The sequence below is a fragment of the Trachurus japonicus genome, chromosome 8, assembly GCF_045865225.1.
Source record: "Trachurus japonicus isolate A0001 chromosome 8, Traja_1.0".
Classification (NCBI taxonomy): domain Eukaryota; kingdom Metazoa; phylum Chordata; class Actinopteri; order Carangiformes; family Carangidae; genus Trachurus; species Trachurus japonicus.
Window position 1 is genome coordinate 5063335 of NC_140914.1, and position 26760 is coordinate 5090094.

The window sequence follows — 26760 nt, forward strand, 5'->3', positions numbered from 1 at the left end:
CCACTTGTTTACATAGAGGCTTGTTTATGCCGTTACGTGCAGCGACTGTCGTCCGTCTGCCGTCTGCCCAATTTCACGTGAATGCAGCATGAAAAATACGACTGAGTTGCTTGCGATATACAACCGCAACGCTAGATGGAAGTAATTCCTACGCAATGTACCTTTAACATCCAGTGACGGTGCAGGTCCTGACGTTTACCCAGTTAATCATTTCCTTCTGAGTCAGAACAAACAGAATCCAGCAGCACCAACATGCAGCTTTCTCACTAATTAAGTGTGTCTGACATTTCGGGGTGGGAAACCTACTGAATTTTTAATCTGCCACACACTGTCGATGTAAACAATGGAAATGATCCACATGTTTATATATTTATATATACAGCAGCAGCAGCTGCATATGGGAGCGGAGGTAAAGCTGAATTAAAGCGTGCTGTCAGACAGAGGGAGGATGAATTGCTGGGAATTGCTCCTTGTGCTTCCATTATTCATAGAGATATTCAGAGAGGCACAAACAACGCACAGACATCCACTGTGTTAAATTATTGACAGCACTTCAACGTCTCCGAGAGGTTTCTCTCTTTGATATTGTTCGGGTTAAATCTGGAAAGCCACCGTCTCCCTCGCCCTCTCTCTTCTCCTTCTGCCTCCCTAAATTCAAACTCCTCTTCCTCCTGAACAGGACGGACTCTGCTCCATCATCTTCCAGCCACAGATGAAATATTTAATGTTCGCTGAAATCCCTCGATGATAAAGTGGAAAGGGAATTGCATTCTGATTTATAGAAGTAACTAATCTAATGGCTGCCTCTCGGACGAGCTAATACACTCTGCAAACATCACACTCACACACACACAACACGTGCTGCTGCTGCTGCTGCTGCTGCGTTCCACATCCCCTCCTAAAGCTGCTTCACAACCAGAGGCTGAGGTGAGTGTATCCAACGCTCCTGAGCTCCTGACACCGGGAAAAGCTATAAAATATGGATTAAGTCTGACATCAATAACATCCAGTTTTATCACAACTGACTCACCAGCAGGTCACAGAGGTCAGAGGGGGGAGGCATGTGGAAAACAGTGCAAGTGCATGTGCATGGTCTAACGCACATTCCACTGCTTTAAAACCTTTGAAATCACTTTACAAACAAGCACTTAAAACACTAGACAAGAAACCCTTTAGACATATCACCATTGCCATATCCTGAAAAAGTATAAAGTTTTGTGCTGGGACAACCTAATTACATACAAAAACATCTGTCAAGTATACAAGATCATGCAGGGCTCAGCTCCTCCTCCACTATCCAGTTTTATTAAGTTTAAATCCTCCGCTATTAGAACTACGCAAGGAGGTGTGACAAAAAAAGATTGCATAATCCTGTTTAGGAACACCACATTCAGCCAGGCTGTATTCTCATTCAAAGCATCACATCAATGGAGCACAGCGCCACAACCAATCAGAGAATCTCCATCATATCACTCATTCCAAGCAAATGCTAAGAACTGGCTTGTAGACACCCAAAGATGTGAGCACTGATGTTGTTATTGTTGTCCAAATGTGTATTTATTATGTACTGTATGTATGTGTATGTGTTCTACCCCATGTGGTACAATATTTTATTCCATTGTTGTTTTTAAAGGTTGCCTTGTACAATCTGGCAGAGGGACAGTCGATGAAAACTAGCTTTTTAAGCTAATTTGGGTGCATTTACATGTGTTTTTTTCTACAATGTTTATTAATGTGCATTGTCCTTTTTCAAAAAAACTAAACTGAACCTGAAACTGTTTATGTGCATGTGCATGTGCATGTGTTGTAGCCTACAAGCACAAGGTTTCATCAAAGATGCACGACCTCAAAACAGACTGTCGGGAGAATTTGCTTCTGTTGATTCCTCCTTCAAAGTTACAGTCATGTGAGATTCAAGAGAGAACAAACATCCACCGGCCGTTTCAAGTCTGTTTATATTCACCGGTCCTACGCTGCTGCACACACACACACACACACACACACACACAACACACACACACCTGAGAGTCGTCCGGCAGCTCTCTCGGCCTCGTACGACTCCACCACTCGCTCAGCGTTCTTGACGGATGCAGCAGGGGGATTAAGTGTCTTGCTGGAAGGCACAAAGGCAGCAGTAATTGAAAGGGGGGAGAGAGAGAGAGGGTTGTGGCACCTCCACAAGTCTCCTTCCTAATTTGAAGTTGGAAAAGAAAAACTAGTGGTGCGTAAAGGAACTGCTATCTGTTCTCCACAGGCAGCACAAGAGTTCATAAAAAAAAAAACATTCTGCCGGGAGGTGCAGTGCATGTCCTGGGTGGAGCAGCAGCAGCTTCTCATGCACCAATCTGATAGAAAGTTGAATTGTCTGCTGCTGACACCGTTTAGGATTCACCAGTCTCCAGATGAAATCAGATGTAGGGCCCTGTAAAATCCCTTTTATTTTTTCCCTAAATTCCATTTCATGGGAATTCAGTTTTTTTTACCTGTTACTCTTATTTTACTACCAAAAAGAGTGTGTTTTTAATGTTTAAGGGATAGTTCAACATTTTGGCAAATTAGCCCATTGCCATAATCCCTATAGTCATAGCAGTAGGTTTGTGACCTTTAATTGTCGGTGCAGCTATTTTTAGAATGGTGGAGCAGAGCCGTGAGCTGCTCAGAGCTACGCTACGGAGGCTCATGGGATTTCTTGGTTTCCCTCATCAAACTCATCAAATACACAATCCAACAACTCCACAACGCTCTGGTGGACAAGCTGTGACCTGCACATTCACCACGCTATGAGATAATAACACAACGTTACCAGACAGAGTTGTTTTAGAGGGAAATACAGAGACTGCTTGATGAAAAACTGTCCCCAACGGGAACATGCATCAGCGGTTTTGCATGAATTTACCCCGTAAAACAACTCAGTCTGCGTCTGCATCTGCACCGACAATTAAAGGTAACGAACCTACTACTATGACTATAGGAATTATGGCAATGGGCCAGTTTGCCGAAATGTTGAACTATCCCTTTAATGACTAAAATGTGTCACTTGTGCCACTCAGATTTGCTTCCCTCTGTGCAATTTTTTGCGAGGAACGCAATCAGACATGCGTTCCTCTTCCACACGGAAACATCAGTCAAATTATGTCAAATTCCGCAAATCCATCCGTGATTCAGTGATCGTGGAAATCACAGACGCTGCTGCACGCCGCTGATGCAGATTAGGGAACACAGTGTGATAAAGAGGACGCTCAGCTCACGTGTGCCTCAAACGGGGCTCAATGCCGAGCTGCAGTTTGACCCCAGCGTCCTCAGAGCTCCACTACATCTCTGCAGACTCACACCCACACACACCACACAATATATCTGACCCCGACAAGAAAGGTGGACATCATGTAGAGATGGTTGTACTCTGATAACCAGAGGGGACGGCAGCCCCTCCCACCCCCACGATCTCCTCTCTGTGAAAGCAGTAGTCTATATTGAGTGTGTGGGATGTAATGAATTGTAAAGATGTTCTTGGCCTTTTGCCAACGTGTTAGAAAAATGGAATGTAACTTTTTTATTTTTTATTTCGAAAAGCTGTGCACAAACCTCTCATTACTGCTGCAGCTGAGCTTTTAAACCACTTTGGAGTTACAGTAAATCAGTGTGAAGATGGGACGACGATGTGGATCATGATGCTGCAGAAGATGCAACATCATGTTATGTGTGTTTAAAGTGGATTTATGCAAGTCTGGTGTCTCCTCCTCTGTGTCTCTAACCCTCCTCTCCTCCATGTGCATTTGTTTCCAACGAAGCCGGTGAGAAATCAATCCATGGAGCGGTGGATAACGTTATTTATATACAACCTGTCGGGGTTTATTTCTCCATAACAACCTCCGAACTATACATTATCCCTTACTTATCATCTACCATGTTACCATGTGTATATCTGTGTAGTCTTATCTGTCATAAACAAGAGATTACGGGTTACGGGTTAGCGCGTTACGTTTGTGTGGCGGTGTCGCCATGGAGACGAGAGCTGGGACACCGGGTCAGAGGCTCTGATCTTACAAGGTTGGTTTTCGGCCAAGAGACGCTCCATTCTGCCTGGAACTAGTTACAAGTCATTGATTTAACCAGAACTAGGACTCTGGAGCTGGTTAATTAAGGTAAAAATCCAAAGTGTGTGGGCCGACTGCTGCCCTGTCACAGTGGGAAGCTCATATTAGTGTCAGTGCTGTACCTGCTGCTGCTGGATTCTCACACATTAACACTGGCTGCTAACGACCGTCCACAGACGCTTGGACTCGTTTTAACAAAAGCACAAGACCGGTGCTGACGGCTCGATGCGTTCAAGTACACTCCAGCGTCCACTCATTGCTCGTATAAACTCAAAGAGGACGCCGGCGTTTCCTCATGAGACTTAGACTTAGACATAGACTTTCGTTATTGTCATTACACAAAGAAACACAACAGTGATTTTTTGGCACCGAAATGTCATTGCTTGGCTTCCGGAGAACACAGAAATAGGACAGTTTAAATAAATCTGTAAACAATACTGTATAAATATAAATATGTTCTATATAATTAGTGCAAGTAAAAAAGAGCTGAATAATAATAATAAAACAATAATAGCAATGTAAAATGCACACACAGAGGTATATAAATGTATCAGAGGTATATAAATGTGATACACGAGATGTATAAATACAAAAACTATAACTACAGAGGAAGAAAATTTTGCACTGAGATGTGGTGAAGACAAGAGTTCATCCTGATACAGTAGGAGATGCTTTGAACTACACTGTAAAAAATGTTACAGACATTTAGAGTGAACCGAACCAGAACTGAGTCGTCTGTTCAGGTTATTAGTTGTTGTAATGTAACAGCCAACGAGTCCAATTAACTCAATCTAAACTAAATTGAAGCAGGTGTTTTCAACCTGGGAGGAAGAAGGAGACACAGATGTTTCCTCTTTGTCTGATTTTTTGTTTTTTGTATTTGCAGACTTACACATGAACTGTTGATCATAAGAAAACTGCAACTGGTTCAAAACAAACGTTAGAAGAATGCATAGTTCTCTCTGTCTTGGTTTGATGTAAAACATAGACTTCTGTACTCTTCAATGATTTTTTGAGAACTGTTTTAACCACAAAAAGTCCATATATTTTCCATGAAAAACTTTCTTTTAGTAACAACACACACAATTATTTAACAAGACACGCAGCTGAAGGTTGTTTTATTTTTACCAAAACATAAAACTACACCAACCAGGAACAAAGTCATATACACAGCAATGCAAGAATGGAACTCATTGCCAAGTTATATTAAACAACTAAATGGTATATATGCTTTTAAAAAAGCTCTGAAAGAACATTACTTAAAAATGAACTTCCATTAATCATGATGTTGTACTTGATATAAGGATATGGGTTATAGTATAGAGTCAATTATTTGTAGATGAGTATCATTATATTATGGAAACCTGGTTGGAGCTGTCTTGTCTTGTTATTTTGTTGTTGTGTGGGTCTTGTATTGAATGTATGTAAAGTGGTTTGGGTATACTGTATATTGTTTTGTATCTGTCTATATGGTCTACACATTGTCTGTATTCATTTGTTTGTGTTGTTTTATGTCTAGGTCTATTTTGTCCAGTGTGAATGTGTATTCTTTTATTGTCTCCAGGAAGAATAGCGGATGCTATGCAGATGCTAATGAGGAGGTTTATAAACATAAACATCTGTTCGCACAAATCCTCTCCTCCACACATTCAACACTGGTCAGGAGTGGATGGAGCCAGTTTAATGTAAGCTCCTTTAAAAACTTAAATAGCTGCAATTTGTGTCAGAAAACTGAATGCTTCATCTCTGAGTCATAACTCAGTGGAATCCAAACATTCAAGACATGATTCACATAATTTTAGATTGAAGTGTCAAACACTTGATGAGAAGATCAGAGTGGAAATCACTGAGAAAATAACTCCAGAACAAACCACAGTTTTTTTTGTACTTTTCATTACTCTCCAAGTTTCCAGTGCAAACAGAACCTATTAATATATAACACATGGAATATATTCTCAGAGTAAAGGCACTGATCCTCTTAATCATCACTTTTTTTTTTCCACAGCTGCCTTCACATCACTATCAGCACTCGTGTGTGTCTGTGTGTGTGTGTGTGATACCTCTGACTGAAGCCAATTATAAAGCAGGACTCAGACTCAGCTGAAGTAAAAAAAAAAAGTCTTCATCCTGCTTTGCTGTAATTTGGATCGGACAAGGCTCATCTGAGACACATAATTAAAATCATTCATTGAGTCATTTCAGTCATATTAGTAAAAAAAAGAAGAAGGATGAAGGATCATGCTCTGTATTGGATTTATTGTAATGAGGAGAGAATCCGTTTCTTACTCATAATAATAAGTTTTCTAACTGGAAACTAAATAAACATGAACATGGACGCTCTGGCCAGACTTTTAGACTTTAATTAAAAACTCAGATTTAATGGGCGTCGTGTTGTAATATCTAGTCACTCATCAGCTCTGTGATTATACAAGTTGTTAACATCTGAATCTTTACCATCGGCTTTTACTCAAACACGACACAGGGTGCTAATAAGCTAACGATGTTTCAAATTAATTATATATGTAAGAAAAAGTTTTGTAAGTCACTGAAGTTACAAGTTAAACTGGAAAACTCACAGTTTAATTGTAGTTATAATGAGAGTTTACAGTGTAGGAGGAGGCAGAGACGTGATGTTGTGACACACATCACACCGTTTGTTAGCTCGCTGGCTGACAGTCGCATACTGTATGGAAAAAAAACACACACAAAAAAAACACCGGAGCTCAGAGGATTGTGAGACACTCGACTGTGTTTCACTTTACACTTTTCATCTGAAGATCAACTGAAGGTGAGCTTAACGGGTGCAATGAAACGCAATCGCCTGCACCCGCCCTGCAAGCAGCCCCCCCCCCTCCTCTACTGTAATAATACCTGACCTTGTGTCTATGATACACAGGGTTTTTCTTTCTTTGTTTGTTGTTGATGCAATGATCAGGTAATTCATTTTTTGTGAATGTTTTGTATTGTTGTGAATCATTATTCTTTCTTTTATTATGTCCTGCAGCATTTTTACATTTACACACTCACACACCCTGAGACTCTGAGACAAATCGTTCAGGTGGCTGTTTGTCACCGAAAGGTCCTAATAGTGAAAATAGATCTGTAATAGTTTGCATATCTTCCAAAAAAGAGTGTGTATATGTGTGTGTGTGTGTGTGTGTGAGGGAGATAAAACAGCATATTTTCAGCCTTAAGGTCAAGTGAGTCACAGACACACATACGCTTCTCAATCACTGCAGTAACTGCTCCCGTCACCTGTCATCACTGCCTCTGATGGAAAAACTCTGCAACACACACACATTTTTTTTTCGTAATAACATTACAGTAACTTGTGTGTGTGTGTGTGTGTGTGTGTGTGTGTGTGTGTGTGTGTCCCTCATCATCAGGAGCAGGTGGAGACCGGCTGCAGCTTCAGCTAATGGTATTCATGGAGGAGAACAGCATCCATTAGTTTTCTATTTCAAACACTAACCTTTTACGAGTCCGGGGCTTTATGCATTGACGTGACCTTATGAATACTAACCATGTATAATCTTTTCATCTGCATTCAAGGCTCGCATTACACCGGGGTATTAAGGTGACTGTTTGCTGTGGCGCGCTGTCCATGTCACACCGCTCCCGGACACCCAGCTGCATCCATTTGCCGCCGCACGGCACCGGTGTGTGAGTTTTAAAGGGGGGACATATTATGGAAATATCACTTTTTGAAGGCTCTTTAACATATATTTGGATGTTTGTTTTGCCCTCCGGCCCCCAAAAAATGTGAGAATTGATAAAAAGAAATCTGTAATTTTCAGGCTCCCGAGGTTGAAATCCATGTGGTTTTTATGAGCTGTTCCCTCAGTTGTCTTCCAGTGATGTCACTAGGATTCAAATTTGCATAACCCCACCCCTACCTGGTACCGGTAGAAGGGGCGGGGCAAGCAGTGGCTCATTTGCATTTAAAGGGACAGGCACTGAAACCAGCCGTTCCTTCTTTCCTTCCTTCCCTCCCTCTTTATCCTTACTTCTTCTTCCTTCTTCTTTTGATCCAATTGACCTAATCTGTTCCCTCCCTCCATCTTTCTTTCCTTCCCTCTTTCCACAATCCTTTTCCCCTTCTTTCCTTCCTTCTTTCCCTTCTTCTTCCTTCCTTGAACAAATCTGTTCCCTCCCTCCATCCTGCCCTATTTCCACAATCCTTTTTCCCTTCTTTCCTTCCTTCCCTTCGCCCTTACTTCTTCCTTCCTTTTTAACCCAATCTGTTCCCTCCCTTCTTTCCTTTCTTTCTCCCTTCCTTCTTTCCACAATCCCTTTTCCCTTCCTTCCTTCCCTCCCTCTTCATCCTTACTTCTTCTTCCTTCCTCTTTTGATCCAATTGACCTGATCTTTTCCCTCCCTCCATTTTCTTTCCTTCCCTTTTCCCATCCCTCTTTCCACAATCCTTTTTCCCTCCCTTCCTTCCTTCCCTTCGTCTTTACTTCTTCCTTCCTTTTTGACCCAATTGACCCAATCTGTTCCCTCCCTCCATCTATCTTTCCTTCCTTTTTCCCTTCCTTCTTTCCTCCCATCTTTCCCTTTGTCCTTCCTTCTTTCCCTTCATCCTTCCTTCCTGCCTTCCTTCCTTCCTTGACCCAGGAGGACAACAGGAGGGTTAAGACACCTGGAAACTATTTTAATTTGTGGAAAAGGGGGCAGAATACTGCTCCTTTAATAGACGCTGGAAGAAAGTCGGAGATTCTGCAACAACTGTTGAGCCGTTTGCTCTGAAGAAAGGAAATTAAATGTGTGTGTGTGTGTGTGTGTGTGTGTTTGGGGGTGATGCCCTCGTGAGTAAGCTCCGAGGGCCACCTGTGTTAATGAGATCACTGCAGCTTCCCGCTTGTTTATTTCGACTTGCATCAATAGGTGATGGCCTGGCGCGAGGCTACAGGAAGCCACTCAAAAAGGTCAATGACAAACAGAATCAGAGGAGACCTGCAGTATCAGGTGGGGGGGTTCAGGCAAATGAACCTCACATACTCTGTCTCCGTCTGAGGGATCAACACCGGATGTGTTAAAGCTAGAGTGACAACAGCCTTGTGTAAAGTGAGATAAAAATGTAAACAAGAGATCACTTTGCCTTTCTGAAGTTGATTTGCTGTTTGTTTAAGTTTCTGTTTGTATCCTTGTTGAAGGGATGTGTTGAATCATACAAAGGTTTTTTCCATCTCTGTGATTCATTGTTCTTCCTTCATGACGCCCTGTTACCTGTTAGAGCCTCTAACCGACTGATTTATGTGTTGCTTGTGCCGACATGGTGAAACTAATGTTGACAAAGTGATGATTTAATGATCGGAAGTTGATCCATTGTGTTTTATTTTGGAATTAAAGCTACTACAAAATAACGTTTAAATGGCCGTTTGTCCTGTTTGTCATGCCGAGTTTTCACGAGTTGACGCACACACGAGTTTACCCGAGTAAGACGTTTGATTGATGGATGACGGATCCAATATCAGTGGCTGATGAATCATATGCAGCGTGACGCATAATCCGTGTGACCTACAACAGCCAATGAGGCCATCAGTGGGAAGATAAGCTGTTTCTAAATAGTGTAACTCTAAACCTTCGGGAGGCAGCGGTCGGGTCGGTACACCAGACGAAACGATTTAGGGCACTCAGACCGGAGGAGACGTCCCACACCTGACGAGGCTATAAATTAGCATTGAGTTGTTGCTACGCTAGCCAATAGCTCAATTTCATCGCTATATTTTCATCATGGCTGACACTGGGGCAGGATCTGCAAAGAGAAAACGCTTTTGTCCACAGGAGTCTTTGTAGTTGTTTTACTGTAAAGGATGTTCTGTGCGTTTGACTTCCTGTATGAGGCGATCTAATTGACGATGATTGATGCCTGATCTGTGGAAATGCTCTGACTGACTTGAATGGGACAAAGGAGATGTAGTATGCGGAAGTCGGAGGTTAGTCTCTCTCCTCTCTGTGTTTGTGATGTTGATGCATAACATGAGACTCAACAGGTGCTGCAGATTCTCCACCTTCCCCCTGAGAGCTATGAGCTGCAGATGAAAACAGGAGGCGTAGCTGGAGGTAAATCTATGAGAAGTGTGCATCTGCTGAAGAAGAAAAAAAATCTATAATGTTCATTTATCTTCTTCTTCTTCTTCTTCTTCTTCTTCTTCTTCATCATCTCTGAAACTTATTCTATAAACAGGTCCTATAGAGCAGACGGTGGCATTTCAAATCAATTAACCTTTTCAGAGTTGGATTGCAAAGCGGTTCTCTCATACAGCAGGCCTCTCTGCTCATCTGTAGGTCTCAAGTTGAAGATGATGTGATGTGCAAAAGTACAAAGCTGTAAGTCTCATTCATGAGCAGAGACGATCACTGCAACACAAAACAAAGATGCTGCATGAAGTCAAGGGCAAATTTGCTCAAACGATCTCAGGGGTGGGAGGGGAGTTTCACGATTGTAAAACTCAACTGTCGGGGGCAAATATTTGTTTTTTTTAATCTGGCGTCCGTGCAGTCGTTCGCTTACTTTGCATTAAATGAACTTTTCAGTGAAATGTCACTGTATTAATATGTTTCCTGCAGGCACAGATTGCTTCTCGGGCTGATGGGATGAACTTGTAAAGCCGAAGGAACTTGCACAGCTTGCATATTTACACATCTGGCACGGAGAGAGAGAAGAGCATTAGCATTCGTCTGGAGCTGGAGCTTTTCTGACCACTTCATCAATTAAAAGTCCAATCTTCAATCTGCTTTTCGCTCCAACTCCACATAAAACACACACACAAGTATCCACTGTTTTAGCTACTACCTTAATAAAAAAATAAAAAAATAAAAAAGCCCAAACATTAATAACACTAAATCTAACACTCGGTCTTGTTCCAACATTTTTCACAATTCGAAAACATATCTGGACAAACGTGTGGGAGCGTGCTGCAGCATTATTGTGCCTGTGCACTTATAAGATTGCTCTTGAGATAGAGTTGATACATTGCAGCGGTCAAGCAAAAAGGTTCTCCATTTATTTATTTTTTCATCCTCCCCCTCCGCCCCCACCTGCGCCTGGAGTGTGATTAGGAGCTTCCCTGCAACTCCGAGCTCAGGCGCTGTTTAATTTGTCATCACAGACGCAGGAGGAGACGGTGTGTGGAGATGAGTATCTGCTCCACCGAGAGGGAGGCTTAGCTTAGCTTAGCTTAGCTTAGCTCAGCGATTAGATAAGGTATCACTTTCATTTTAACAGCTGGGCCTTCACTGCAGCTCTGTCATCTCCTACAGTGGAGGAGGGACGACGGGCTGAGACTAGTGTATCAGCAGTGGAGAAGACGTGAGAGCCTCCATAAACTACAGCATAAAGCTCATAGATTTATTGATTAGCCGGCCTTCCTCCACTTCCCATTCACTGTGAGAGAGTAGATTCAGCACACGAGACGCTGCTGCTGCTGCTGCTGCTGCAGGAGGTCGCTCAGAGTTATAGGATCCATTTGTATTCCCAACCACACCGATGAACCAGATGCCTTCACTCGCTCTCTCAACACCATCTCTCACCCCCCAACCTCGAGCTGCACCTTTCTCTTCCCTCACACCACCTGGTGTTTGCCATTTCACAGCTCTCAGCTTCTCCTCAGCCGCTATTAAAGGAGACATATTCTGCTCCCTTTTTTCCACAAATTAAAATAGTTCTCAGTTGTCTTAAAGTCATATCTGTGACATGCTTTGGTGAAAATACCTCAAGGATCAAACATCACAGCTCTTTTCATCCTCTATAAACAGCCCTGTTCAGAACGGCTAGTTTCAGTGTCTGTCCCTTTAAATGCAAATGAGCCACTGCTTGCCCCACCCCTTCTACTGGTACCTGTACTCACAGGTAGGGGTGGTATTATGCAAATTCGAAAACTAATGACATAATTGCATGACAACTGAGGGAACAGCTCGTAAAACCCAATGGATTTCAACCTCAGGAGCCTGAAAATTACAGATTTTTTTGGTCAATTCTCACATTTTGGAGGCCGGAAGGAAAAGACAAGTCTTCAAAAAGTGACATTTCCATCATACGTCCCCTTTAAAAGAAAAAAAAAAGGATAATTTCTCACTTATTCCCGGGGACGATCATGCATGAAGAGACGTTGGGCTTTGTGCAGCCACGGGTCAAGGATTGTGCCGTGTATTTATTTACTCGCTCGGTGCTTGTGCTTGTGTGTGTGTGTGTGTGTGTGTGTGTGTGTGTGTGTGTGCATGATGTGTGCTTCGTCTTATCCCCGCTTTTAATCTGGTTGTTGCTGTTGTTGCATCCTTTTCAGTCTTGGAGTGACAGAGCTCTTAATGCACTGATAATGAATGGGCCTCGGGGAGTCTTTGCTGGCTAGCAGGAGCAGGCTAATGAGATTAGCAAAGCCACCGAGGGCCCGTTAACGGCATGAAGCCCCCGCCCCTCCCCTCATGAGGTAGAGAGCGGATGAGAGAGGAGTTGGACTCGGGGGCATCGATAATATAAAGCTGACAACAAACCGTCCATGAAGCAGTGAAAACGTGATGCTAGGATAGAGATTCAGTCTTTTGCTTCTTCTTTCACCCTCTTTAAAACCCCAATCAGTGATTTCAGAGAGTTTGTAAGGAGTGGTTGTCTAAGGTTTGCACGGCTTATCTCAGAGGACAATTTTCCCTCCATCAGCAGCAGCTGGAGTCGTGATAACATGATGTTCAGACATATAAAGCCAGAAAACTATCAGTGGGAACAGCGATACTACATCCAGACCTACACCAACTGCTCCTGTGCACAAAACACACATAATGCATTACCTCGGCGTAAACCCATGACCTGTGAATAATGAGGAATCAAATCAGTCACTTCAACGAATATCTTCAACTTTTAGATCCATAAAAGAAGGGATATCTTTCTCTCTTTCTCTCTCTCTGCACCGAGATGAGTCTGTCTGCATCAAAACACAGTTAATGGATCCTGCCCCGAGGCCATGGTTCTGATCAAGGACTTCATTAGCAGCAGCAGTGGGCTGATGAATCTTGTCCTGTGTCTGACAAAACCAAAAGGCCAAGAGAGACAAAACAAAGTGGAGGAAAAGAGCAGCAGCAGCAAACGGAGCCAAGAAAACAACCAGCCAGAGCTGCTACAGTATAAGTCAAATAAAACACACTGCATTTTAGCTAAAGTGAGTCTTTTTATGGCCGGTTAAGTGCTGACTTGTCAGCATTGTAATCATGCTGCCTTCAAATACCAAACAGGAGTTGGTGTATTTTTTGAACAATGCAGGAGCAGGGACCATTTTCTTTTAAAAAGCTGAAACTCAACAGGAAAAAAAACAAGCAAACCTTGATTTGATAAAAGATGAGAACACAGATGCTCTCGGTCTGCTTCTGAAAACGGAGAAAGATTTTTCTGTTGGTGCGAGACAAGAAAAAAAAAAAAAGAGCGAACGGACAAAAAGAGAAAAATAGATGACAGGAAGACGAAGCCTCTGCTGCTTTCACTGCCACAATCTTTGAAATCGAAATTCCCCCTCGTGATGTGATGCTGCGGGTCATTAGAATGGACCGGAGCTCAGATGAAGACCCTGTTGTTTCTGTGTCGATCTGACGAGTCGTAACAATGAGAAACTTCCAGATTTCAGCTCTGGATTTCAGATGGTGACCCCTGCAGCGGTGACACGTGTTCCCATTTTAACCAGCTGAGAATGAGGCTCATGAAAGTGCTGCCATCCCTGTTTGAAAAATGTAAAACTGACTGAACCAAGTCCCAAACTGGAACCAAATCAACCACTGACGACTGGAGATGTTGATGGAGGTAAACTCCTCCCCACCCAGATCTTCATTTTCAAACAGGTGACATAAGGTATCATGTCAAGGCTTTGTCCTGGACTTCCTATTTAATATCAACAATGGCTCTACCCATACAATAATATATAAAAGGAGACTAGATGGCTCACCCAGCGCTGCTGCCCAATGACACAGTGTCGCCACACCGCCGCCACCATGCGTCAGTCCACTAGAGCATTAAGCCTATTGTGCATGTTCTACTAAAAAAACAGAAATTGCTCAATTTTTGACCGATTTTCAAACGGTTTGGTTTGTTATGAACGTCATGGACAAAATAATGAGTATTTTTTAGTGCAGATGACTGGACCCATCTACTGCAACCAGAGTCAGAGCAAGTTGACCAACACCACATGGCCACCTGTGAGTTAGGTCTACTTGTAGTCTGATCCACGCACTCGGTTCTCTGCCCTGACAGGCTGTTGAAGGCCCAGCTGAGATTTCTGATTGAACTAAACACTAATGATTTGCACAGTCAGGGTGATTCTAGCATCTATATAGAGTGGCAAAATCCCACCCCTTCCTCTGGACACCCATGGGACCGTTCGGAGTGTAAAAAAATGAATGTTTTTCAATGGACACCAAAGCAGCTCACACAAAACCAAACATTATCAAAACTCTTCATGCTAAATTTTCATCTTCTTTGCGTGAAAAATTATCTTTAAATATCACAAAGATGTAAAATCCAAGCACAATTGAAATGGGATCAGAAAATGATTTATAATTTTTCGTTTTTGAGGACCCATGTAGCAGAAACAGAAGGGCGGGACTTCGCCACTCTATTGTTGTTAACAAAACAAAATGTTTATGATTGGCTGACCCACCAAGGCCCCGTAGAGGTGTTTAGTCTAGACCTCCAACCTGGATCTCAAACTCCACTGGATCGTTTTGTCCTTTTTCAACCTTCGTTTTGCAGCTGAAACTCAAACACAGACCCACGCCACCGTCTGTGATGATGCACGCATCGGTTGAAGGTTAATAAAATTAAGTTATTGGCAAATTCTGCTGCACCAGAAAGGTGAAGTGACTATTGTCCAACCTCTGCTCCCCCCATCACCCCATCCAAATGTCAATAGAAACTGATCAAAGTAGGGTTTGATTAGCATTTCAGCAAATCTAATTTATGAGAAAGGGCAAACAAGCTGCAACACAAAGTGACACACAAACGCACCATGAGTAACCTTTGTACACTGGTACTTATCTGGCATTTCCTGTTTGCCCTCCAGTCATTCAGAAAAGAGCACAAAAAAACAAACGAGCACAAACGAAATAACACAATAACACAAAAAAAAAGACAGTTCAGTCTGAGCTTCTGCTGCTTCACCGCAGAGAGAAAACATCTGCGGAGAGTGGGCGCACAAATCCCCAAACCCACAACCAACCACGCAGAGAATGAGGCAGATATGAGAGCGATCAGAGACAGTAAACTCCTCTGGGGGGAGGTGGGGGGGTTACACAGCGTTTTAAAAGAAGCTTTTTGATAAGGTGGTGGTTATGATTCGCCACAAGCTCCAGCGTCGCCCATTTCTCTCCTGTTCTTGTCTCATGACCATGATGGGATGTTCATGTATTCCAGCACATAACCCAGCACCAGCTCTCATTAAACAAGTGGCACAGCTGCTGAAGCACAGAAACACTCAGCTACAACAGGAAGTGATGACTGAATGTGTATTTACAGTTGAGTTTTTCTTTTTATAGACCTTATAACTCGGCCGTTAGCAGCACAGGGGAAGTACGCACCTTCCAAAAAATATCATAAAATGAAGCAATATGTTGTTTCAGCATGATGCAAATATTTGCAACTTCTTACCCTGCAGCTGACAGTAAAAACACAAACGCAAACACAACAAGGCTTCAGGAAGAACACTGCAAAAACTCAAAATCTTACCAAGAATATTTGTCTTAATTTTAGTCAAAATGTCACTTCTAGTCAAAACAAATCAAATTATACTCAAAAATAAGATTTGTCACATAAAAAGTAGCTTGTTTTTAGACACTTTTTACTTCTTTCAAGCATATTTTCACTTGAGATAAGTAGAAAACATTTTCAAGTTTTTCTTTCTTATTACAAGCACAAAAAACTTGCTTTCACTGACAGATTTTTCTACTTATTTCAAGTGAAAATTAGTTTGAAACAAGTGAAAATGATCTAAAAACAAGTTACTTTAAGTTGAGAGAGATTAGTTACATTTTGACAAGAAATAAGACAAATATTCTTGGAAAGATTTTGAGTTTTTGCAGTGAAGTGGGACTTACTGAGGAGAAGTTGTGTGCGCCACAGGGCTCGCCTCTGTATTTGCAGGACAGCAGCATGTCGTCCAGCTGGTGGCTCAGCCGGTCCATAAACTCCAGGTTGGTGCCCTCAAAGTTCCTGGGCGGCAGGAAGAGCCGGAAGTCCGACAGCTTCCTGAACCAGGCGCGGCGGTCCTCCTGCAGCAGGTCCAGGACCAGCGGCTTGACGGTGCGGTTGGCCATCAGCAGGCCCAGCCAGTGGCCGGCGAAGTACAGGTCGCTCTTGGTGAGCTTGTAGAGGCGGATGGGGTTGTTGTTGCAGATGGTGACGGTGGGGAAAGCCAGTTCTTTGGCCCACTCGGCGTGGACCCGCGTGTACGTGGGGAAGGAGAGCCAGTGCAGGAGGCGGTTGGAGGACCAGGACAGGAGCAGGCCCAGCGAGGTGCAGAGCGCCAGCAGCCAGAAGGCCCGGCGCCCCACCGAGCCGCCGGGGACGCACACGTGCCTCAGGCCGTGCAGCCGCGTCCGGGACAGCAGAGTGGAAGTGACGCGGGCCAGAGTGGGCTTCGGACGCCGCTTGCAGCCCGTTCTGATGATGGCAGGAGACCCCCGCCGGAGACAGCGCCCCTCCAGGGCCATGGCCGCCCACAGCGCCGCTACAGCCGCGGGAAAGCCTTCATCTCCCAGCCAGGCCTCCAGGGCCGGGGCCCACATGGAGCTCCAGGATAAATCCACTACTGTAATCCGCACCCAGAGACGTGTTTGTCCTCAGCGATAGGAACCGGACATGCACTCTCCACCGTAAACACACCGCGCACTCCGGATATGAAACAAGTAGAAGTTACCTCAGTGTTTGGAAAAAAGAGTCTCCTCCTTCTCCTGGTGTGGTGCTGCTGCTGCAGCTACTTGTTGGTCATCTCTCCTGATCTCAGAGCCATGCAGCTCCAAAACTTCCAGCTCAGCTCAGCTCAGCAGGAGAGGAAGGAAAAAATAAAATAAAGCATTCAGCAAGGCAAATGTGCTCCAAGCAAGGTGGCTTCTACATGAGCGACTCCAGCATCCACAATTAGTGTGACAGTGAACAAGAGAGGATGAGACACAGAGAGAGGGAGAGAGAGGGAGAGAGCGAAGGCAGGAGGAAGAGGGAGGGGAAGAGAGAGGGAGAGAGGAGGATGGAATACAAAACACCACGGGGTGAAAAAGAAGAAGAGAGAGAAGCAAAAAAAAAGAGAAGAAATGAAAGAGAGGAAGGTGATTAAAATAATGAGAGGACAGTTGGGGGGAACTGGTTGTTGTGGTGCAGTCTGTCAGCAGAGAGAGGGAGAGAGAGAGCGCTCGCCTTCTTCTCCTCCGTCTCCTTCGTCTTCCTCTGTGCGTTCGCTGGTTTGCAGCGTTCAGCAGCGTTGAGCAGCCACAGGCAACACTCAGTTCCTCCTCACTGTTCACTGGGAGTTTTAATTGAAATCACAGAAGTCGCCCGCTGCTCGTTTGTTCTTGATGATGATGCTGACTCCTCGTGATGTCACTGCTCCTCTCCTCCTGACTTGTCTTTGGACGGTGTTACCAGGTGGACCTCTTCCTCTCCTCCTCCTCCTCCTCGGCCACAGACAGAAACACTACGATGCACTTTCACATGGAGGAGGCGGCGGCGGCGGCGGTGGCAGCGGCGGCGCTCACACTCACTCTCACACTCGGACGTTGACTCTCAGCGGTCTTCCTGCGGGAAACCAGACCAGAGATAATCTGTTCTGTCACACTCTGATCTCAACATCTCCTCCTCCTCTTCCTCTTGTTATCCTCTCTTCCTCTTCTTCTTCTTTTTCCTCCTTTACTTTCTTTCACCCCCACTCAAAGGCAGCATTTCTAATCTCTAATATTTCTCTCTCGTCTCCACTCCTCCTTCTAAAAATACTCTCTCCAAATCAAATCCATCCTTTTACCCTCATGCTCCTCCTCCTCCTCCTCCTCCTCCTCCTCTTCTTCTCTTTCGTGTCAGTCAAGCTTCATAAGCTCGACCTCCTGTCGGGGGCTCCTTCTCCTCCCTCCCTCTTTTCTTCTTCTTCTTTTTCTTTATTTCCCACTTTGTGCACGCTCCTCTCCTCCTCCTCCTCCGTCAGGGAAAGCTCCTCCGTGCGCTCTCCTCCTCCCTCTGTGTCCTTGTCAGCAGCTCCATCCACAGCTTTCTCCCTCTTCTCCCGGCTCCGAATGACTTCTTTCCCCCTCAGAGATCTCTCTCTCTCTCTCTCTCTCTCTGTTTCCTCCCCCCTCCTCCCTCCTTCTCTCTCTCTTTCTCTCTTTCTGTCTCTCTCTCTCGCAGCGTTTCGCTCCGGTTTTTCATGCAGCTTGTCCTCCCGTTGCACCTCTTCTTCTCCTCCTCTTCCTGCGCCACAGCTCCGTCCACGCAGCCGGTGAGCCCGTCACTGATGAGAGCGTCTCTCTCTCTCTTTCTCTCTGTGCTAACTCGCACCGTCCTTTTGCCCCCACCCCCTCCCCCTCCTCCTCCCCCTCTCCCTCCTCTCTGTTTGTCTGCTGCTGCTGCTGCCAAAGCCACAGCAGCGCTACAGTGCAAAGAGAAAGTGCCGGGTGCATGTGAACAACAGCTCCACACGAGCTCTCCACCGGTGTTTTATCTCCCACTGTCATCGCCACAGCAGAGACTTCAAACCTGATTGTTCTGCTGCTGCTGCTGCTGCTGCTGCAGCATGTAAATAAAGCTGCTGTGAGCGTGATTGCAACTTGTAAAAGGATCATATTCACATGTGTGGTAATTTTTTTTATTTTACACCTAATTTTAAAGCAGAAGTAAGCGGAATATTTGTGTTAATATAAGTCGTAAATAGTTCTATCTTCCGACGGCAATCACTTATATAGAGTGTTTGGTCTGAAACAGGGGTCTGTCAGTCACTCTGCTCTGCTGTAAGCCGAGGAGAAAACTTTCCTTGTATCCTACAACCTTTATCCAATGAGGAGAGAGAACGGCATAAAGGGGCGGTCCTCTCTGTGTGTGCAGCCAAGGGATGCGCGTGAATGTGGTGACGTAGGGACGAGGGCGGAGACTGCTAACTCCATCAGCTGACAGGAAGTTAGCCAAAACCACCGGATCGCTTACTTCTGCTTTAATTAACAGCTTTTACACAAATGTGATTATTTAAAAAAATTCTGGAGCTAATTTTACACCGCTGACAGGTCCAGTCATTGTGTTTACAGGTTTTTGTTCTCATCTTCTGGAAATAAAAAAGAAAAAGTTGCTGAAAAAGCTCTAATACGCTTCACAGACATTTTCATTTTCATTTGCAAAAGTAATTTTTTAAAGTGTCAAAACAAAATTGTTTTTCATGTAAGTTTAAATGCAAAAAGAAACACTGTAATAAGTTTTTAAAGTTTTTTTTTTTTTTTTTTGCATTAACATTAGTCAAGCACCTTGTTTTTTAATCTAAATGTAGACTCACTGATGTTCTTAAAGCTATGGGGCTACGATTTGCATCAGGCTGAGTTCAACAAATCAGTTTATGCTACTGCGGTTTAATGCAGTTTGTCATAGTGTAGTGGCAGGAAAGACCATTTTATCTGTATTTATCAAATATTGTTTTGGTCAAGAACAAGTTACTGCTTGTGTCTGTTGATTTAAAAAAAAAGAAAAGAAAAAGTTGTGCAATAAAATGGTTAACAGTGATAGTAGATGAAATGCACTGTCCGTCTGAAAAAAGATGGCCCATCCAATTTTGTACTGGCCCACCCAAAATAAAAATTCTGCCTACGCCACTGGGTCGTTCTATAGGGCCATAACCACCGTCTAAATGACATTAATAATAATGGTCAATCTCTGAAAACGTAGCCCATAGCTTTAACTAACTATGCTTACCCCTTCAATGTGCATAATTAGTTTTTAAAGGAGCAGTCGAGATGGAGCGTTGTATATCTGTGTAGTCTTATCTGTCATCAACAAGAGATTACGGGTTACGGGGCGCGTTACGTTTGTGTGGCGGTGTCGCCAAGGAGACGAGAGCTGGGACACCGGGTCGGAGGCTCTGATCTTACAAGGTTGGTTTTCAGCCAAGAGACGCTCCATTCTCCCTGGAACTAGTTACAAGTCATTGATTTAACCAGAACTAGTACGCTGGAGCTGGTACAAATCTTGCATAGTTTAGTTCCTGTGCGGGGAACAATAATTAGAAACATCACTGCAGTAGACACCCATTAAACTTTTGTCTTATTAACTTACTAAACCTCGTCAGCTCAGTTAAATCCTCAAAAATTCAAATATTCAGTTCATTTTTTCAGTAACAGCAAACACAAAAGAAAAAGTAAATTCAGACTCACAAGTATTTTTGACCCACTTTCTCTGTTACTGTTAATACTAACGGACTTGAGTGGTGTTTTCAGTACATACTTTAACACACAGGGGGCACCGACGGACGTGATAAATAATAATAAATAATAATAATTCATAAGATTTACATTGTGTTTTTATATCTGCAGAAAAAAGTTGGACTCGATTTTTGAAAACACTCTAATATTGCAGTTTTTTTTTCTTAAACTGAACATGGTCACAAAAATTATGAATTTCAGAGCATGATGAGTTTTTATTTTTTCCTAATTTTTTCCCTCACTGCTGCTACTGGTAATTTCATATCTCTCAATACAGAGTCCGTCTGAACGTAACAAAAGTAGGAAAGAACAAAAAATGGACAGAAACTAGCTCCGGCTCATACCTTCTCTTTCATAAAAGTTAGATTAGAGCGGCATTTCAGCCCTGCTCCATGTAAACACATTAAACCCTCCACCTTGTTCCTCATTATATCGTGTTTTGCAGCCGCAGACTCGGACAAAAGCATCTGATCCTGACGCTCTTGTTGCGTCGATGCTAAAATGCAGCGTTATTATTATTATATAAAACTCAAGGTTTAGTGTTTATCTGTGTTCTGCCGCTTCCAGAGGACACGCTCTCCTTCCTCCCTGTGTGAGGATACTGTCTTTTATTTCCTTTAAATCCTTTAATTTATTTCTTGATTGCTCTCTGCAGAAAGTAAAAAAGAGGAAAAATATGAAGCAGAGTTTCTGTCAGTGCCTGCAGTGTGGCAGCTCTGAATCATTATCACATCATCAGATCGTTTCTGCACTTGTTCTGTATGTGTCATGAGTCACAGACCTAATTATTATTATTATTTTTATACAGTTTTTTTTGCGACAGGACGAGATAAAAACCTAATTTGCTGCAAGATCGACTCAGAGAGTAGGCCTGACATTATTTTGACTGGAACACACGTTTTTTTTCTAATCGTTTGGCTTTGTCATCTATGAATAGACATTTTTAACATGGGAGCTCTAAAGCCCACACACACACACACACACACACACACACACACAGGCCCCAAGATCCTTTCGCTCTGTCAAAAGAAATTAATGTACAAGCCCAAAAAACTGCAAAACGTCCACGCCGGCATTCATATTGTATGCACACACACACACATAATGTGACCCAACACTGTGGAGACGTTGAAAGCATCCATGTTTAATGCATCATCGGCCAAAATACAAAGAGCAGGAGCTCAGTATTGAAATGTCAAATGAATGCACATACTCTCAGTTTCTCTAACACCTACTGTATTCAACAGTGTCACACACACACACACACACGCACACGCACACACACACAGAGCCTACAGCTAGAGTCAGAAGGCAGCCTTCCAGAGCCTGGATCCACCGGCTGAATAATTAGCTTGGAGCCATAAAAAGGCTTTCTCAGACCAGCAATGCGGTCGGCGTAAAGAAGAGCTCAAAGGCTCAACATATCCAATTTGCAATTCTAAAACATAAGGGAAATCACTGATTAATTAGGGATATAGCCAACCCCTAAAACTCAAGATTACAATTACACAGCCTCCTATAGCTGCAAGGACATGGCATGCACTTCCTGTTCAACACGCCCGTAGACTTTCAACCAACAGCAGCGTCCCCAGATCAAAGGACACAGGAACAGTGTGTATGAAGTGGACCAGAGCGATAATATAACCCGCAAATTAAACATTCATAGATTCATGTTAACAAAGCTCGCAGCACAAGAACGCTGCATTAAAAGAAAAAAAAACACTGCAAAAACACAACGGTGCACAACTCAGCAGGCCAGCAGCAGCAGCAGCAGCTGTTGTTGTTGTACATGTGCACGGGGCAGAGGTGAGGGGGGGACAGAGGCAGGCGGATGAAAGACGAGACAGGTGAACAAAAACAGTGGATCTGGAGACAGGCTGGCATTCATCAAAGCCCCCGGCCTGATTTAAAACGACGGCAGCGACGGAAAAGGCAAAGCAGAGCAATCAATGGCTGTCAAAAGGCTGGTGAGCAGTGTTGTGCCAGTTACTGAAAAATAGTTATCAGTTACTTAAAAGAATAGTTCACCCAAAATTCAAATTGCACTCATGCTCCCATTAAATAGAGATTGATTGATTCCCCCTAGTCGTCATTTCAGTTGTGTAGGCTACTGATGCTGATGAAAAAACACCTGTTTTTATCTGTAAAATTTTACCATCATCATCATCATCAACATGCTGCAAAGAACTGCAAAAAAGTCTTGAGGATACGTCTTACTTTGACCGAGTTACATTCAAGAACCTGACGGAAAGTTTTTTTTTCACAGTGTCACAGTGTGCTTTGTCTTTCTTTCAATTCAATGAAACTTTATTGATCGCTAAAATTTTATGGGAACCAAAAGGAACGCAGCGTTTGGTAATGGAAACGGAGTTACTGAATTTAAAAAAAACAATGCGTTACGTTATTAGTTAGTGAATGAAAGTAACGGCGTTACTAATAACGCGTTACTACCTAACACTGCTGGTGAGGCAGCTTGAACTCCCGGGTTGTAACGTGAACAGATAGAGATAAATCCTGGTGGTGCAGCTGCTGATGAACTCACAGAGATTGACGTCCCGGTGGAAGCTGCTCATTTAGTCGTCAACACGTCTGATAGTTGTTATCAGGGTTCAGAGAATAATCCGGAGACCGTTTCTTTTCTTATTTTCCTCTTAGTGACGAGGCGGTGGAGGTTTTTCTGGGGGCCTGTCCATCAACTTTTCAGACGCTGCTGTCGCTGATGAGAAGAATGTGTTTTTTATCTGTGACCAGAAAAACGCTGCGATCATTAGCATCTCACCTGCTACGAGTGGGTTTCATCAGAGAGTCTGAGCGCAGCAGCGTTCAGCAGAGCTGTTCAAGATTTTTAACCGGGAATCGACTCCTGGCTCCTCATGAACATAAAAAATCTCTTTGATGTAGCTGATGCAGGCAGAGCTGTCCTGCTGCATTCTGCTCTGTGCAGGTGTGTGTGTGTGTGTGTGTGTGTGTGTGTGTGTGTGTGGAGCTGAAAGACACTTTTATCTATTGTGAAAACACACACTTGATGTTGAAACTCTGTGTTTCCCACAAAAAACCCTCTCTGAACTCTTAAAACATGAATTCGGTTTTTATTAAAGCTTCAAAAATGTGTTGTTTATTCATGTTGTGTAGCTGTAGCTAGCAGTTCTTCTTCTTCTAATTCTTCTGTCCTGTGGGTGCTGTGTTGCTATATCTACACATTAATGCTAACAGTTGCTAACAAGGCCACACTCACAAGACACTTTGCTGCAGAGCACAAGCTCAAAAACACCAGATGGTGCCTTCAAAGCACCATTAAATTATTAGGTTTTTTTTTTTGGACACTTGGGTGCAGCAGAACAAACTGAATATCCAACACTGTCACGTTAGCAGCCCATAAACCTGTTCTGACTAAAGAATAAGCTAAATATTGGTGGAGTTGATGAATTAAACGCCCAATCGATTCTGATCAGTTTTCATATAGTACTTCATGCGAAGTTCTGGGCCCATTGTTGTTCACGACAGCTCTGGACACAGCCAAGCTCAAAGATCAAATGAAACAGACTGCGACCATGCAAGTTGGACTTACACACCTACACATGGATGCATGAATGCATGATCATTATTCAATAGATTTTTTTGTTTCTTGCCTGTTCTGTGGTGTAAGTTTCGTGCCACATTGCGCTGTGATCAGAGAGCGTAGAGGTGTAGACACTAGGGGTGTAATGGTATATGTATTTGTCACGGTACGGGGGTCACGGTTCGGTGCACACAGTCACACAGCGAATACGTCTGAATGAATATAAAAAATAAAATAAAAAGTTGAGTCCTCACTCCAATCTAGGTGGCGGTAATGAGCCTCGAAGCTGCCAGCAACCGTCATAACAGACGAAGAAGAGAAGTGATGAGAGAGTGAAGTTAGAGGAGCTGCTGCTTCATTCATGTCACCGTGGCTTCTCAATGAAACACAGCGGTGACAGCGACGGCTCGCGACCATAGACTGTGTAAGCAGCTCGCAACTGGTCAACCGGACAGAGTCCATCGGCGATGTTTCACGGATGCGCGGTGCATCCCTAGAAACGCATCAAACACGTTAGCGCATGTTCAACCCGATATGTCAATCACTGGTGCAAGGGAAAAGACAACTTGTGTGTAACAACTCATCCCGCTGCTTTTAAAGCAGAAGTAAGTGATATTTTTGTGTTAATATAGGCTAAGACTTAAATAGTTCTATCTTCCGACAGCAATCACTTACATAGAGTGTTTGGTCTGAAACACGGGTCTCTCTGTCACTCTGCTCTGCTGTAAGCCGAGGAGAAAACTTTTCTCGTATCCTACAAGTTTTATCCAATGAGGAGAGAGAACGGCATGAAGGGCTGTGTGTGCAGCCAAGGGATGCGCGTGAATGTGGTGACGTAGGGACGAGGACCAATAGATCCATGACGAGGGTGGGGGCTGCTAACTCCATCGGCTGACAAGACGTTATGGTGCGTTCAAGGCAACTCGTAACTCGTGTTTTTCCGACCTGTGAAGTCATACCAGTTCGATCTGGTACGAGTTCACGGGGCGGAAGTTACGAGTGGCCGTTATAGTGACTTTCACAGGTAAAACAGGTTGGAAAAACACGAGTGGGTTGCCTGGAACGCTACAAAGTCGTAAGACGTGACGTGAAGCTGTAATTTACGGTTTCAAAAGCCGGCCTGGAACGCAGCATTACCCAAAACGACCGGATCGCTTACTTCTGCTTTAAGCCTTTTGACATGAACACAGACACCAGAAACATCACCAAAGCAACTGGCATCTAGTCTAAATTAACTGTGTAAAACAACATTGATGTTAGTTTCTTGTTTGTTTGTTTTTTTAAATAATAGTTGTCAGTTGTCAAGTAGTTTCCTCTATAATTAATGAATGGCATGATAACACTCCTAATGCACTTGTTTAATTTTATATTCTATTTTTTTTTTTTTACTTTTATAACACAAGACAGAACCGTGACCCCTGAACCGAGGTACGTACCAAACCGTGACTTTTGTGTACTGTTACACCCCTAGTAGACACAGATACACTGAGCTCACTCTGTGGTTGTGGTGGTAGCCTATAAGAGTGGTGTTATTACATTGTGTGTAGTGTAGCATCAAGTTGAGCCTGTTAGCAACTCTAAACCTGTTGTCAGGTTAAAATAAAATGGCCTGATTAATCGATATTCCACCTGTTACATTGGACCAGACCATAGACTGTAAAAAGAATGGACGTAGCACCCGAAAAAAGAAAAATCCACCACAAAGGCTGAGGAATCCATCTGGATGATACAAAGTCGATTTCCTTTCTATCAGTGATAAACACGTTCCCTTTATTTGGCCTTCGGTTTCCTTGGATATAAAGCAACTGTAGAAAAATTCCTCTGCAGTCGAGTCACAGAAGTTTCCTTTGATATTTCGTCTGTGTGTTAACACACTGATTCACCGACACAAGGAGGAGAGAGGTCATTGTGCCGACAGACGGCAGCACCGTCAGCTCTGATGTGACTCAACACAGATTATTAAAAGGTCTCTGCAGGTAAAACTAAACATTTAACTGAGCTGAGCTGTGGAGGAAACACAGCCTCAAGAAGAAGCCACAGGAGGACCGAAGGCGTGTGTGTGGTTGGAAACAGCTCTATCACTTCCTGACTTGTTTTAATAAGAGACTGCCTCTCTGTGTGTGTGTGTGTGTGTGTGTGTGTGTGTGTGTGTGTGTGTGTGTGTGTGTGTGTGCGTGTGTGTGTGTGTGTGACCTCAGCAGCGCACTAAACACAGCTCAGCTCACAGGGTGAGGGTCAAGCTCTGATTAAATTACATTAAATTACATGAAGCTTTAATGATCTCAGTGGGGATTTGGGCTGGAGAGAGCAACCAGAGCTGAGAAACTGAAGGTTTTGCACCGAGAGCAATGAAAAAAAAGATTAATTAAAAAGACGTATTGCAAAATAATAAGAATAATAAATCAAAAACAGTTTTTAATTCGTCTTTTCTTTTTCTTTTTTTTTTGATTAAAAGTCTAAAGTTATCCTCCTTTAATTCGTTATAATTAGAGTGAAATAACGGAGGGAAATAACTGAGGATTAGCTGCTCATCAGCCGCTAATGAAGAGCAGATTCACTTCATTTTCAGCCAAATGAACAGAGGTGAAAGTGAGTGAATTCCCTTCAGCCTCCGCGATGGCTTCAGGAAACCTAGAGGATACGCCGACGTTTTCACCACAAACTCCACTTAACGTCATGATGTCACGTTTG

The 26760-nt window shown here is 43.4% G+C and overlaps 1 protein-coding gene across 3 annotated transcripts in view; it reads right to left on the bottom strand.

Annotated features, from left to right (window-relative positions):
- asic2 (acid-sensing (proton-gated) ion channel 2) overlaps window positions 1-26760 on the bottom strand; it is a 524547-nt gene that overhangs the window by 149074 nt on the left and 348713 nt on the right. For 2 of the 3 annotated variants that reach the window (XR_015036256.1, XM_085783409.1), the window contains exon 1: window positions 16167-16989. The exons of the other annotated variant lie outside the window; for it this stretch is intronic. Coding sequence is in view for 1 of the 2 variants with exons in the window: in XM_085783409.1 (XP_085639535.1) it covers window positions 16167-16856 (690 nt within the window). In the remaining variant the exon portion in view is untranslated. Of the gene's footprint in view, window positions 1-16166; window positions 16990-26760 lie in introns of those variants that run through there. 3 annotated transcript variants of the gene reach the window in all.